Below are 14,306 nucleotides of genomic sequence, written 5' to 3'. Positions count from 1 at the left end.
ATTATCTGGGTAACCCCATTGTAACCACAAAGATCCTTAAAAGTAAAAGAGAGAGGTTTTACTTTTCTCAAATTCAGGGTCAAATTCAGAGTGAGATTTGAAGATGCCACACTGCTGGCTTTGAAGATGGATGGGGACCATGAGCCAAGGGATGCAGGTGGCCTCTGGAATCCAGGACAAGCAAGAGTACAGTTTCTCCCTGAGAGCCTCCAGATGGAGCACAATTCTGCCAACACCTTGATTTTAGCTCATTTCGGTTAGCCCAGTAAGACCCATTTCATACTTGCGACCTCCAGGACTCTTAAGATAATACATTTTGTTTTAAATAACCATATTTGTGGTGATTCTTTTTTGCAGCAGCAATGGTAAGCTAGAAATTTTTATTTAAAACAGCATGGCAACAAAGATAATATTATGTAATATTTGTTCACAGTCTAGATTTCTTCCCTGGGATAAATTCCTAGAAAAAAATTAATGTACATATGGTCAAAATGGTGTCCAGAAAGTGTGTGCCAAAATAAAGACGCATTAATAAAAAGCAAAGATCCTACTCTCTCTTTGTTCCCTAATGCTAGGTATTATAATTTAATTTTCCTGATAAATTGATAGGTTATAAATATGGTATCATTTAAAATTACTTTTCTGAGTTTACTAGTGAGGATGAAAATATGCTTATAAGCTATTAATCTTTTGTAGTTTTTAGTATACCTGTTTTTATATTTTTCCTGTTTTTAGTGAGATATTTTGCTGTAGATGTAACAATTCTTCATTTATAAAATGAGCTCTTTTCATGTAAGTGGTAAATATTTTTATCAGTTTTTTTAATACATTTTAATGTTTTTATAACACTTCAATGAATACAATTTTAATTTTTAATACGTCAAATACATAAATATTTTCTTTTGTGATTTATTATATTGCTTGTATCCTTCTTACCCCATGGTAAAGAAAACCCTAATTTATATTTTTGTCTAGCTTTTACAAATTAGCTTACTATTAAATTCTAATTTTTAATGCACCTGAAAAATTTTGGTAAAATATAAGGGAGCAACATAGTTTCATATGTATTTATGAGTACTTACATGGATTTAGGTCTCTTTTTGCCTTTGTATTCTCTTCCATTTTATATATTTTTCTATGTCTGTGCCAATATCTTACAGTATGATATTAATTACTGCAGCTTCTCAATTCCTTCTGTTTGGTTAGCTTGATACAACCTATAACTCTGCTAAAGTACTAACTCTACCATTCTCTATTTGTATCTGTTTAGTCTGATGTGGATGGAACTTTGCTCACATACTTTTCATATTTCAGGGCTTGAAGACAAGGAATTTGTCTTGCTCTACTATGCTTTCCTAAAGATGAGCACAGTGAGTGGTATATAGTATCACCTAATTTTGTTTTCTGAATGAGTACATTCATTAAAAGATTAATCAGACATAAGATTAACCTAAATATATATATATATACACACACACATACATATATACAGACATATATATATATATATATATATATATATATGGAAACAGGAGTATTAAAGAAGTATAATAAACACAAAGACTTTAAAATATATTTTCATACTTGAAATTCATGATAGCTCAACTTGTGAAATAGGAACTATTACTAAGATAGCTATTCTCGAATTAACAAGACTAAGTGAATTATAGATTGTAAGCATTTCAGAACTATAAGTTCATTACCATCCTTGCCTAAACACTCTAATTGATAGGAAAATCACTCCATTTCAAGGTAGTCTGTGTATTCTTTTTTGAAAAGACTTTTGGAAAGTTCTTTATATGAAGCCAAAGAAAATATTTCTCTATAAATTGAAATACTTTGGCTTAAGTCTTTTTCTCTTTGAACCATAAAGAAAAAAGCAAGTTTTCTTCTACCTGATAACTCTTTAAATATTATTTGAATGAAACTATCATGTTCTTATTTATAGATATGTTTCCCTAAAGTTGCTATGATATGGTTTAGATCTGTGTCCCCACCCAAATCTAATGTTTAATTGTAATCCCCAGTGTGAGAGGTGGAGCCTGGTGGGAGGTGGTTGAATCATAGGGGAAGTTTCTCATGAATAGTTTAACACTATCCCCTCAGTGTTATTCTTGTGAAAGTGAGTGAGTGAGTGAGTGAGTTATGGTGAGATGTGGTTGTTTAAAGGTGTGTAGCACCTGCCCCTACTCTCGCTTGCTCCTGCTCTGGCCATGTAAGATATGCCTGTTTCCCTTTTGCCTTCCACCATAATTGTGAGTTTCCTGACCCCCACCCCCCGCCCGCCAGAAGCCAAGCAGATGCCAGCATCATGCTTTATATACAGCCTGCAAAACTGTGAGCCAATTAAACCTGGTTTTTTTTCTAAATTACCCCATTTCAACTATTTCTTTATAGCAATGTGAGAATTGACTAATACAGAAAACTGGTACCAAGCAGTGGGAAATTGCTATAAAGATATCTGAAAACGCGCAAACTTCTTTGGAACTGGGTAATGGGCAGAGCCTGGAACAGTTTGGAGTGCTCAGAAGAAGACAGAAAGATGAGGGAAAGTTTGGAACTTTCTAGACACCTGCTAAATTGTTGTGACCAAAATGCTGATAGTGATAGGGACAGTGAAGTCTAGCCTGAGGAGCTCTCAGATGGAAATGAGGAACTTACTGGGAACCGGAACAAAGATCACTTTTGTTATGCATTAACAAAGAGGTTGGCCACATTATGTCCCTGCCCTAAGGATCTGTGGAACTTTGAACTTGAGAATGGTGACTTAAGGTATCTGGTGGAAGAAATTTCTAAGCATCAAAGCATTCAAGATGTGACCTGGCTGTTTCTAACATGCTTATGCTCATATGCATGACCAAAGAAAGGACATAAAAATGGAAATTATATTTGAAGGGGAAGTAGAGCATACAAGTGAAAAAATTTCAGCCTACTCATGTGGTCAAAAAGAAAAGCCCATCTTCAGTGGTGGAATTCAAGCAGGCTGCAGAAATTTACATAAGTTAAAAGAAGCCAAGTGCTGATATCCAAGACAATGGGAAATAGGCCTCAAAGGCATTTCAGAAACCTTTGTGGCAGCCCCTCCCATCACAGGCCCATAAACATAGGAGGAAAGAATGGTTTCAAGGGCCTGACCCAAGGTCCCTGCTACCCTGCACAACCTCAGGACACTGCTTCCTACACACCAGCTACTCCCACTCCAGCCATGGCTGAAAGGGGCTCAAGTATACAACTCGGGCCACTGCTTCAGAGGGTGCAAACCATAAACCTTGGCAGCTTTCCATGCAGTGTTAAGCCTGCAGGGAAGCAGAGGGCAACAGTTGAGGTTTGGAAGCCTCTGCCTAGATTTCAGATATATGGAAAAGCCTACATGTCCAGGTATAAGTCTGCTTCACGGGGGGAGCTCTCATAGAGAACCTCTACTAGAGCACTGTGGAGGGGAAAAGTGAAGTTGGAGCTCCCACACAGAGTCCCCACTGGGGTATTAGCTAGTAGAGCTGTGAGAAAAAGGCCACCATCCTCCAGACCCCAGAATGGTAGATCCACCAGCAGCTTGTATTTTGTGCCTGGAAAAGCCATAGGCATTCAAAAGCAGCCCATGAGAACAGCCACAGGGACTGAACCCTGAAAAGTCACAGGGGCAGAGCTTCCCAAAGCTTGGGAGCCCCACCTTTGCACCAGTGTGCCTGAGATGTGAGACACAAAGTCAAAGGAAATTATTATGGAACTTTAATATATAATGACTGTCCCACTGGATTTTGGACTTGCATGGGGGCTTGTATCCCCTTTCTTTCAGTTTTTCTCCCTTTTGAAATTGGAGTATTTACCCAGTGCCTATACCTCAATTGTATCTTGGGAGTAACTAACTTGTTTTTTATTTTATAGGCTCATAGGTGAAAGGAACTTGCCTCATCTCAGATGAGACTTTGGACTTTGGATTTTTGAATTAATACTGGAATGAATTAAGAATTTGGGGGAATTTGGGGAAAGCATAATCGTATTTGGCAATTTGAAAGGACAAGAGATTTGGGAGAGGCCTGGGGCAGAAAGATATGATTTGGATCTGGTCCCCACTAAAATCTCATGTTCAATTATAATCCCCATTGTGGGGACTGGCAGGAGGTGATTGGATCATAGGGGTGGTTTCTCACGAATGGTTTACCACCATCTCCTCAATGCTGTTCTGATGATAGTGAGTGAGTGAGTTATTGTGAGATAACTCACAATAACTGGTTGTTTAGGGTGTGTTCAGGGACAAACAGACTTAAGGCAGCATGATAGTAGGTATCAAAACTGTGAGTCAGTTTCAGAGTAGATGTCGTCATTATCATAACCACTATCACCCCTACTACCACCATCATAATAATAAACACTTGTATAGTGCTTACTCTGTGCCAGTGACGTTATAATTCTTTTGAAATATCAACTAATTTTATTGTCATACAACTCTAGAATGTAAGCAGCATTAATACGTCCCTTTTACTGATGAGTTACTGAGGCAAAAAGGTTAAGTAACTTTTTCAAGGTAAGAAAGCTAGAAAGGGGCAGAGACAATATGGAACAAACTTGGGGAGTTTGGCTCCAGAATCTTATCCACCACTCCATCTTGCCTGTCTAAATTCCTCACGGTTCAAGTATTGGGTTTGTTCTTGTTGTTATTTCACACTCTGGTATTTTGAGGTTTTTTTAAAACACCCATTCGAGAAGTACTAACCTGGCTGAAATATTGCCTAATGAAATGTACACTATTTGATTGTTAATTCAAAAGTCAGGAATTCAGTATGGTTTTCTAACAGGAGTTCCAGTTATGACTTACATTATGTCTGACTCCCAAAGACTAAACAATAAACATACATCAATACAAATTTGGCAGATCTTCAGCCATTGTTGTGAGTAGAAGACTTCAGCAATTTGGTTTACTTGTCAACAACCTAGCTCAGTACAGGCAGTTTGCACAGTACTGTGATTCATGTTAGTCTATGAAACCTTGTTTCATATTTCATGTTGCTATTAATTCACAGTTTTCCCTTCTCACACTCATCCATTAAGCTGCTAATAACTGTTTCCTACTTCATTAACCTCCAAGGAGTAAATGTAAACTACAAGCAAACTTAGAAATGTAAACCCACATGAAGTTAGTTGAGAGCAAAACCTATATATCTATTTTGTCTGAGCTTATTGATTGATTTTGTTTTCGGTAAATAGAAACTATTTTATATGTGCATGCAATATTAAAGAATTCACTAGGTAGTGAACTCAGTTTTTGATGTGTTAACTTGAAATTACAGTCAATTAAAAAAAAATCAATAAAATTTTGAAAATAAAGTATTCACTCTGAAAAACAACCCAAATACAGTCTTTATCTTATAAGTTATAGAAAGGCATGCTTATGAGTAAGACTGTTCCTTGCCCAGTCCTTAGGAGAGCTATTCGAAAAGCCAAGTCACTTAGCAAAATTAGTGGTTTGGATTTCTGTGTGATATATAATTTTCTAACCAGTCTCCATATTTTATTGTCCAATATGAATCTGCTTCACAGAAGCAAAACACCTACCCTACTTCTTACTTACTTCGTCAAATGACTTAGGAAGCACAGTAATAACATCTTTACAAAAGGCTCTCAGAGGAAAAAACCTGAATCACAAGTATCAGAAAAAAATGTCCTCCTCATCACATAGCAGAAAGCGGCAAAGCTGTTCTGAGTGCTGAGTAGGTCTAAATGGCAATGCTAAACCAACAGAAGTTGTGATTAGAGTGTAGGAATATCTCCTAATGGATAAGAAGTTGCACACTTCTTATCAAAGCAGTTTGGAAATCATAAATGACCTGGATTTGAGAAACTAAGCTGAAAATTAAAGGATTAAAAGCTTCAGGGGAACAAAATAGATAAGAGACAGAGAGGTACTAAAAGTTATATAAATGACTATAAATGAGTTATATAAATGAGTAACAAAATCTTTGAGAAATTCTTTGAGAAATACATTCTTCTCTCTCTCTGGGGTTCTCCACATCTCAAATGTAATAGGAAAACAAAGTTTAATGAGTGATATCAGCTAAGAGTTTAGGAGCTCGACTTCAGGCCAGCTCCCACTGTCAGGGGCTGATGGCATTTAGAATTGTATGTCTAAAATATGGATTACATAAGAATGAGAATTATTTGCAAACTCATTTATGGTCAGTATGGTTTGCATTATGGACAGTTGATTAGTGAAACAGAATAGTCACAGGTCATTGTGTTTGCCATTGCCTTTCATGTCTTCTTCTGGACTTGGAAATATTGACCATGTTGAGATAGGTGTATGTATTTAAGAGAAGGGAGATAGTGGAGAGAGAAAAAGAGAGGGAGAGAGAAATTTTGTAGTCCCTGAGATAAAGAAGTGGGTAACTCCTCAAATCCTGAGGACCACAGATGGAAGATTCAGGGCTTGGGCAACTGGTTTTATCTTTAAGTTCACACATCCAGTAAACAAGCTTCTTTTCCAAGTATATAATATAGGAGTGATGAATTTAGTTGAACTAAGTATGAGAACTATGGAGAAAAGAAATAGACTGTAAATTACTAAAATTAGGTAAGTTTCTTCTCCGCAATTATGCTCTTACACATTCTTTTCCAAACCTACCTTAGTTGATTTCCAAGAGAGATGTATGGCGTGCAAATGTATTGTTCAGCCTCTTCTGCCTTCTGCTTGCTTATTTTACATCTTCTGTTTCCCCAGCATTTTTTCCATCCCTCTGATACCCCATAATGCAGCCCTGCATAGAGTAATATCTCCCTCCTCAAAACCTTTATGTAATCTTTAAATTCATCACTTGGCACTAATCGTACTAAGAGATTTACAGTATATATTTTCTCTCTGTGTTTTCATGAACTATTTGTTGGCAGGGAGAGAGTCTCAAATACTTTGTTAGCTCCACAGGGCCTCTATAAGGAATTTTAGTAATGTGAAATATGAAAAGAGAGAGAATTTTGACATTTACATGTATTCCAATCAAAATGGTATGTTTTCTATTCCAAACATGCATTATTGGTTTCATATTTAATATATAATATGACAGAGCAAAGGTAAAAGTATGAAATTAAGCATATAATCTCCAATCTTTCTTCTAAACTCTCCTCACCCCCCACATACACTGCCGTTAGAGCTTTAGTAGCTCTCTACAATATATGAAAGTTTGTTGTTTAAATATCAAATATCTTAACCGTAATTGCTGATAGATGTACACAAGCATCTCTTGCCATTCATTAGGCTTATGATTTCTTACAAACTTGTAATTCTATAACTAAATTTAACAATTTGGATGTAGTTTATATAGAGAGAATCTGTAGATGTTAAGGACATCTGTGATGGCTTAAAATAATGCATAGTGAGAACATATTTTGTCCAGGGTAGGCTGCGATAAATCTAGAAAATGTCAGTTTTATCACATTAGAATATATCCATGCAATCATTTATTTAAGACTCTCTAAAAGCTAACCTGTAATAATCTAAAGCATTTTAATTATATTCCAAATGATGAATATGACTTATAATCTTTAAAGGGTTGATTCATGCTATTTGAATCTAAGGCATTGACAGCTATTAAATTTTGGTTTTATACATAGGTTTGTATTTAGTTTGATGAAAATTGATAAACTGTCTACTAATGCTTAAAGGATTCAATTTAATGCATAATGTCAATTTTTCAGGACTAATTTGTAAAATAAATTTACTTTGGGAAATATAATATGCAACTTTCAACTTGCTATTAATTCTTCATTCCCATTTGTCAGTGACCTTGGTGAAGCTTTCACCTGATACTACAGAGTTACAGACTATATTTTTATAATAATTTCACTTCTTAATTTAGTAGCTAATCAATTCCATTCTTCTAATCCCCATGTATGTGTAGGGGGTGGGGGGGACTGGTTTTCTCAATCTCATTTTCCTCATTTTATTTCTTATTTTCTTATCAGTGTTTCTCTAGGTTTTAAGTATCAACAGGTTTTAAATAAACAAATATTTCAGCTTTCCTTTTACTAAAAGTTTTGCTATGTACTCTGACCAGAGGTAAATGTCATCCACCCACCCCCTAAAACACAGCATTCTTGCTCTGTTACCTGATAGAAATGTAAAACTCTATTCTCTTTCTTTTTAATTTTTATTTTTTGAGACAGAGTTTCACTCTGTTGTGAAGGCTGGAGCTGCCTTATGTGCTCAAGCGATTCTTGTGCCTCAGTCTCCCTAATCGTTATGATTACAGGCATGTGCCACTATGCCCAGGTAATTTTTGCATTTTCAGTAGAGATGGGGTTTCACCGTGTTGCTCAGGCTGGTCTCGAACTCCTGGCCTCAAGTGATCTGCCTACCTCGGCCTCCCAAACTGCTGGGATTACAGGCGTTAGCCACCGTGCCCAGCCCACAACTCCATTCTCTCTTCATTTTCAGGGGAAATTAGTAACTTTAATAAATACATAAAAAATGTTATGGTATGTATAAAAAATACTTTGAAATATACTTTTATGGAAAAAATTTATGAAAATTACTTTGAAAAATACCTTGTTCAAGATAATCTGCCTGTACCTGATGGAAATAAGAAATTTAGCAATATGATACATTCCTGATATTGTAGTTGGAGAAAAGTTGTCTTCTACCTAAAAAATTGTCTGGGTTGGCCGGGTGCAGTGGCTCACGCCTGTAATCCCAGCACTTTGGGAGGCCTAGGCGGGCGGATCACGAGGTCAGGAGATCGAGAACCTCTTGGCTAATGCAGTGAAACCCGTCTCTACTAAAAAAATACAAAAAATTAGCTGGGCATGGTGGCGGGCGCCTGTAGTCCCAGCTACTTGGGAGGCTGAGGCAGGAGAATGGCCTAAACCCAGGAGGCCGAGCTTGCAGTGAGCCGAGATCGCACCACTGCACTGCAGCCTGGGCGACAGAGCGAGACTCCGTCTAAAAAAAAAGTTGTCTGGGTTGACCAAGTGTTTTTTCAGAGTAGGATCTTAGGTTATAATTACACCAGGTCAACAGGAATTGCCCTGCATAGATGAGAATTGTGATCAAGCTCTTTTAGATGGAATAATAAGATTAAAAAGCAAAGCTACACTAAGCATCCAGATATCCACTCAGATTTGTAAATCTAAAAGCATCATATTAGTTAAAAAATGTATATACATTAAGAATGTTTGAGTTTATTTAGAATGACAAAATAAAAGAACATGAAGAACTTTACAAACACAGGTATCAAACAGCATGAAATAAACACAAGAAGTTATAACAAAAGCTATAAGGGCCCAGGAGACAAGTTTATTATCAGCTGGGATTACAAACAAACTGTAATAAATTATTTTCTTTTTGTAGGCATAAAAATCACTGAATAAATTATCTCAGTTAGTAACTTATTTAGAAATAAATGTTTCTATAATTCAATCCCAAACCTTTGTTCTCTATATTCTCCAATAAGGAGCTGAAATTTCAACAGCAAACTAATTTTCAGACTGTTTAAGTTACTTTTCTAAAAAAGTTATTTTAACATAATCATAATATAGTGATCTTAGGAGTTTTACATTCTATGAGAGAAAAGTATAATTGGTGTTTGAAAAAAAAGGTTGCTCGATTTCTTATGATTTACTCTTTTACGGAAGACAATAAGAACTTTGCACAATATTTATATCATTTCTGTGAGGCAGCAACAGTAAGATACCATACCCCAGGGCTGAGTTTATTTCTTTTAAAGGTGGGAGCACCCATGGAGCTTTGGTGATTTTCCTAAAGTTAGTAGCAAGGGCCAGATTTGTACCTGGCACTATTCTAATAGAACAGCCTCTGTTCAAATTAGAAGAGCAAGAAAAGTGCCAGAATTCCACTTAATGGTAACCAAATTTTGAATACAACTTTACATTTAAAGCATTGGTTAAGCCCTGATTCAGTCGGCCTCTGATCCTGTGCTACATGCCTTCTATTGACTGTAAAGGCAATTATGAATCATGATTACCCTTCTGAATCATGTATGCCCTAAGAGTGGTTTCATTTATATCATCACCTCATTTAACTGTAGGCCCCACTTATTTAACACACAGAAGTGTAAATATATACACTGCAAAAATAACAAGAAATACTAGAGTGACTTACATGGTAAAAACATCCAGTGTGTCTCCAGCAGTTCTTGCCATCTCAAAGTAGGTTTGCAGAATGTTGACAGTTCCAGAAAGTGCTTCATGACCGCAGCCACAGAACAGGGCAACACCCGCATAGAGCAGGATGGTGGCAATCAGAGAAGCATAGGGAATGCCTCCCAGGCATTTGATACAGCATTCAAAACACCCTGTAGAAGATCACAAAGGGAGAAATTCATATTTTTGTTAATCTAATTTAAAATTTTGTTTTCAAACTTCAGCACTATGGGAAAGTATATTTGCACTGATAATACCAGGTCAAACATATAAATCAAGTCCTAGAGTATGTTGAAGGATACTAAGATCAAATTCCTTAATTATAAACCCATCCTCCACAAATAAGAGAATGTTTCCTATGACTGATGTCTTCCTCATCTACTGCAAAACCCAGAGAAGCCGTTCCTTCCCAACTCAGACTTTCTATAATAATTAATCTTCACCATAGTTGCATGCGTAGCAATCCATTTTGAATTTATTGCTCTCAAATGTTACATGCTTATGGTTTCATTTCAATGGTATTTATTCTTTTGCACTCCATGTATCTGTATTTTTCTTTTTTTGTAACAGATTTTTTTATTGATGTGTCATAGTTGTACATGTTTTGGGGATACATGAGATATTTTGATACATGTTTATAATGTATAATTATAAAATCGGGGTAACTGGGATATCCACCGCCTAAAATATTTATGTTTTCTTTGTGTCAGGAACATTGCGATTCATCTCTTCTAGCTATTTTGAAATATACAATAGATTATTTTTAACTATAATTTTCCTACTGTGCTATTGAATGTTAGAATTTATTCTTCTTACATAAGTGTGTTTTTGTACTCATTAACCAATTTCTCAGACAGTAAGTTGAAGCCTGTTAGTATATTGTGAAGTCAACTTAGTGAAGTGTTTTTTTCTTCTTTTTTTTTTTTTTTTCCTTTTTTTGTGAGAGAGTCTGGCTCTGTTGCCCAGGTTGGAGTGCAGAGGCACAATCTCAGCTCACTGCAATCTCTGCTTTCCAGGTTCAAGAGATTCTCCTGCCTCAGCCTCCCAAGTAGCTAGAACTAAGGGCACGCACCTCCATTTCCCACTAATTTTTTTTTGTATTTTTAGTAGAGACAGGGTTTCACCATGTTGGTCAGGCTGGTCTTGAACTCCTGACCTCAAAACTTACTGAACTTTGACCAGCAAATATTAAAAGTGGCAGAGACTGGAAGAGACAATATCTGAATGCATGTTATGTAGTAAGGGAAATTACTTTTGACTCTTTTGACTTCAGTACTCCTATATGATATTTGAGTAGTGACTCATAATGAAAACCTACTTCTTGGTATCACTCATGGTTTAAAAACAATGAGAAAGACACTGGCACAGCAAACGAGAGCACGTTGGACACACCGATCGCTGTGTGGTTTTTGCCAAATTTATTCTTTTGAGCTTATCATCTTTAAAAATGTGACAATAAGAGAATTTCTCTCATATGGTTCTCATGAGGATTAAATGAGTTAATATAAAAAAAATAGTGCTTGACATAGAGTAACTACTCACTACGTGTTATCTGTCATTATTAGATGTAATTTATTATTTTTGGGGGGGTGGGAGTGGGGGACGGAGTCTCGCTCTGTCACCCAGGCTGGACTGCAGTGGTGCGATTTCAGTTCAATGCAGCCTCCGCCTCCTGGGTTCAAGCGATTCTCTTGCCTCAGCCTCTCAAGTAGCTGGGACACTGAAACGCATCACTGGCTAATTTTTGTCTTTTTAGTAGAGACAAGGTTTTGCCATGTTGGCCAGGCTGGTCTCAAACCCCTGATCCACCCACCCCAGCCTCCCAACGTGCTGGGTTTACAAGTGTAAGCCCCCACACCCAGCCTAATTTAACTATTATTAATGTGAACTATTACTGTGCTGTCATGTAGTTGTCAGAAATTCTTTAGCCATCGTGGTCACTTTTGCTTTTTGAAGTCTCATCACTTTTACTTATTAAAACACAGCTTTAATCATTTAAACTGAGACATCAGAAAACGATGGTAAATATTCAAAATAAAGGTCACAATTTCCTAGGCTTTTTCTAGATATCTTCTAAGAAATTAACTAGAAATGCTTAAGTGTATATATTTTGCAGGAAGAAATATTGATGAGGCACTATGTGACAGCCACAACTGATAAAGGAGAATTTAGGTAAGAGGACTGACAGGCTAAGGGTACTTGCAAGGTTGACCTAGGTTCCACATGCACCCACCTCTAGCCACCCCACGCCTCAGATACACACACATATCCTCATGCCAAAGATTTCCTCCTTATGAAAATTCTTGATCAAATCTGTCTTTGTAATGCTGAAGCCCCTCAGATAATTAATGACTTTTCCTTTTTCTTCAGAAACAAATGACAAACAGGATTTAAAAATGGATTCTTATTGTGCTTAAGTCATAGGAAGATCCGTGAACACTTTATCTAGAAGGCATAGATGCATATAGCAACATATGAAGCATATGATAATTGCAAAGTTCCTGTGAGAACTAAGTTTATATTGAGAGATTGAGCTAGTCGGCTATTTTTAATGCTGCTCACTGAACTGGCCTTCTTGAGAATTCTAGTCCATCCCATCTGCCCCAGAGGAGGTTAAAAAAAGGAGTCTGAACACCTTCCCATTTCAGTAGCTGTTGTTTGTGCAGGCAAAATTGTTTCTTGAACATTCCTCCCCCAACACCCATCACACACACCCACACACACATCCCCCACACGTGCATGCACGCGCGTGTGCACACACACACACACAATGTGGGGAAGTAGAAAATGTTAGAACAGCTTGAAACTTCATGTAATAGGAAGACATTTCACCAGCAGATGGCTAAAACCAATGTGTGTAGTATCTGAATGTCACTGAACACAGTTTTGGGTGGAGATTAACAGGGTGGCAGAAAAATCTTTGAACTATTCTGTCTCTTGTTGTTCTACAATTTCTACCTCACTGATTATTTAAAAATAATAATAAAAAACTTAGTGCCAGCCCAAAGTAGAGCTATCCCTATTTTTGGCCAGTATACCACATAGTCTCATGATTTCAAATCCTATTCATCTGTGATTTCTGTCTTTCGCTCTTCTCGAAGCATTTGATGTGGTTGTGGGATATTTCTACTATAGACAATCAGAAGTATAAAAACCAGATAGATGAACATGTTTCACAAAACTGTTCAAAATAGAGTCAGTTCATATATAAAGAGTTCAAACACAGAATGCCTGGGTGGGAACTGCCTTTGCTGGATTCTAGAGCCTAAAGTTAATAACTGAGTAAAGACTAAATCACAATCAGAATAGCTCAGGAGCAGATAAAGTGGTAAGCTCATGACTGACCACCAAACCCACTTCTGGGGACTTCTGATTAATTTAAATATTAATTCAGGGTCGGTTTCACTTATTTCTCATTGTCTCCACTCTACTTTAAATGGACCACTTCTAGCCTCCACACTATGCTCTGTAGCTGCAAGGGGGATACTGGAGTTGCTGCAACAGAGCATCAAGTATAACTTCAATTGAGTACTGGCTTTCAAATTTAGAAAGAAAAGCCCAAGATAAATTCTAAAACTGGGTCAACCCAAATTGACAAGCCTGAGATAACGTGCATTTCCAAATGAGTGTAAGGTCTCTTTACTCTATTTAAATGATACTGTTTAAATTTCTCAGAATCATATTACTTTTACAGCAAATGCAAATTCCTCTAAACTTGCACTCCTGTGAAGTTAAGCTAGCATCTTTTGACTTAAGACCCCATCCTCCGTGAAACTTCTATTCAAAGGAAGAAATCTTAAGTATTTCATCATACACATATCACGCTTGTAATGGGCTAGATCCTGACTATCCCCACTCTTCCACAGAGCCTGAGCTGCCTATCCGTGTTCAAAGAAGACTCTCAGAGCTCCCATCTGGGGAAGCAGCGCATTATTTCAGTATTCTCTCCAGCTGCCAGGATCCCACATAGTTGCTGGCAGGGGAGCTTCTTTCCACCCACAGAGAGGAACAGCCTTGGCTGAGCAGCAGAGTTGCCATAGCAACCCTGTCCCTGGGCCCCGGATAGGTTCCCAACAATCACCCTTTAAGGCTGCGGATCCTATGCCCCCAGTACCACGTTTTCACTGAAATGCAAATGAAAAACCACTCTATTAAAT

The 14,306-nt window shown here is 37.1% G+C and overlaps 1 protein-coding gene across 2 annotated transcripts in view; it reads right to left on the bottom strand.

Moving 5' to 3' along the window:
* The window catches only part of GPM6A (glycoprotein M6A), a 374,013-nt gene that overhangs the window by 57,759 nt on the left and 301,948 nt on the right, over window positions 1–14,306 (bottom strand). For both annotated transcript variants that reach the window (XM_017959219.2, XM_003899379.4), the window contains exon 2: window positions 10,109–10,301. In XM_017959219.2, the coding sequence (XP_017814708.1) occupies window positions 10,109–10,301 (193 nt within the window). The remainder of the gene's footprint in view (window positions 1–10,108; window positions 10,302–14,306) is intronic.

This window comes from Papio anubis, chromosome 3 (genome assembly GCF_008728515.1).
Source record: "Papio anubis isolate 15944 chromosome 3, Panubis1.0, whole genome shotgun sequence".
NCBI lineage: Eukaryota > Metazoa > Chordata > Mammalia > Primates > Cercopithecidae > Papio > Papio anubis.
This window is presented reverse-complemented; position numbering and strand designations above follow the sequence as displayed.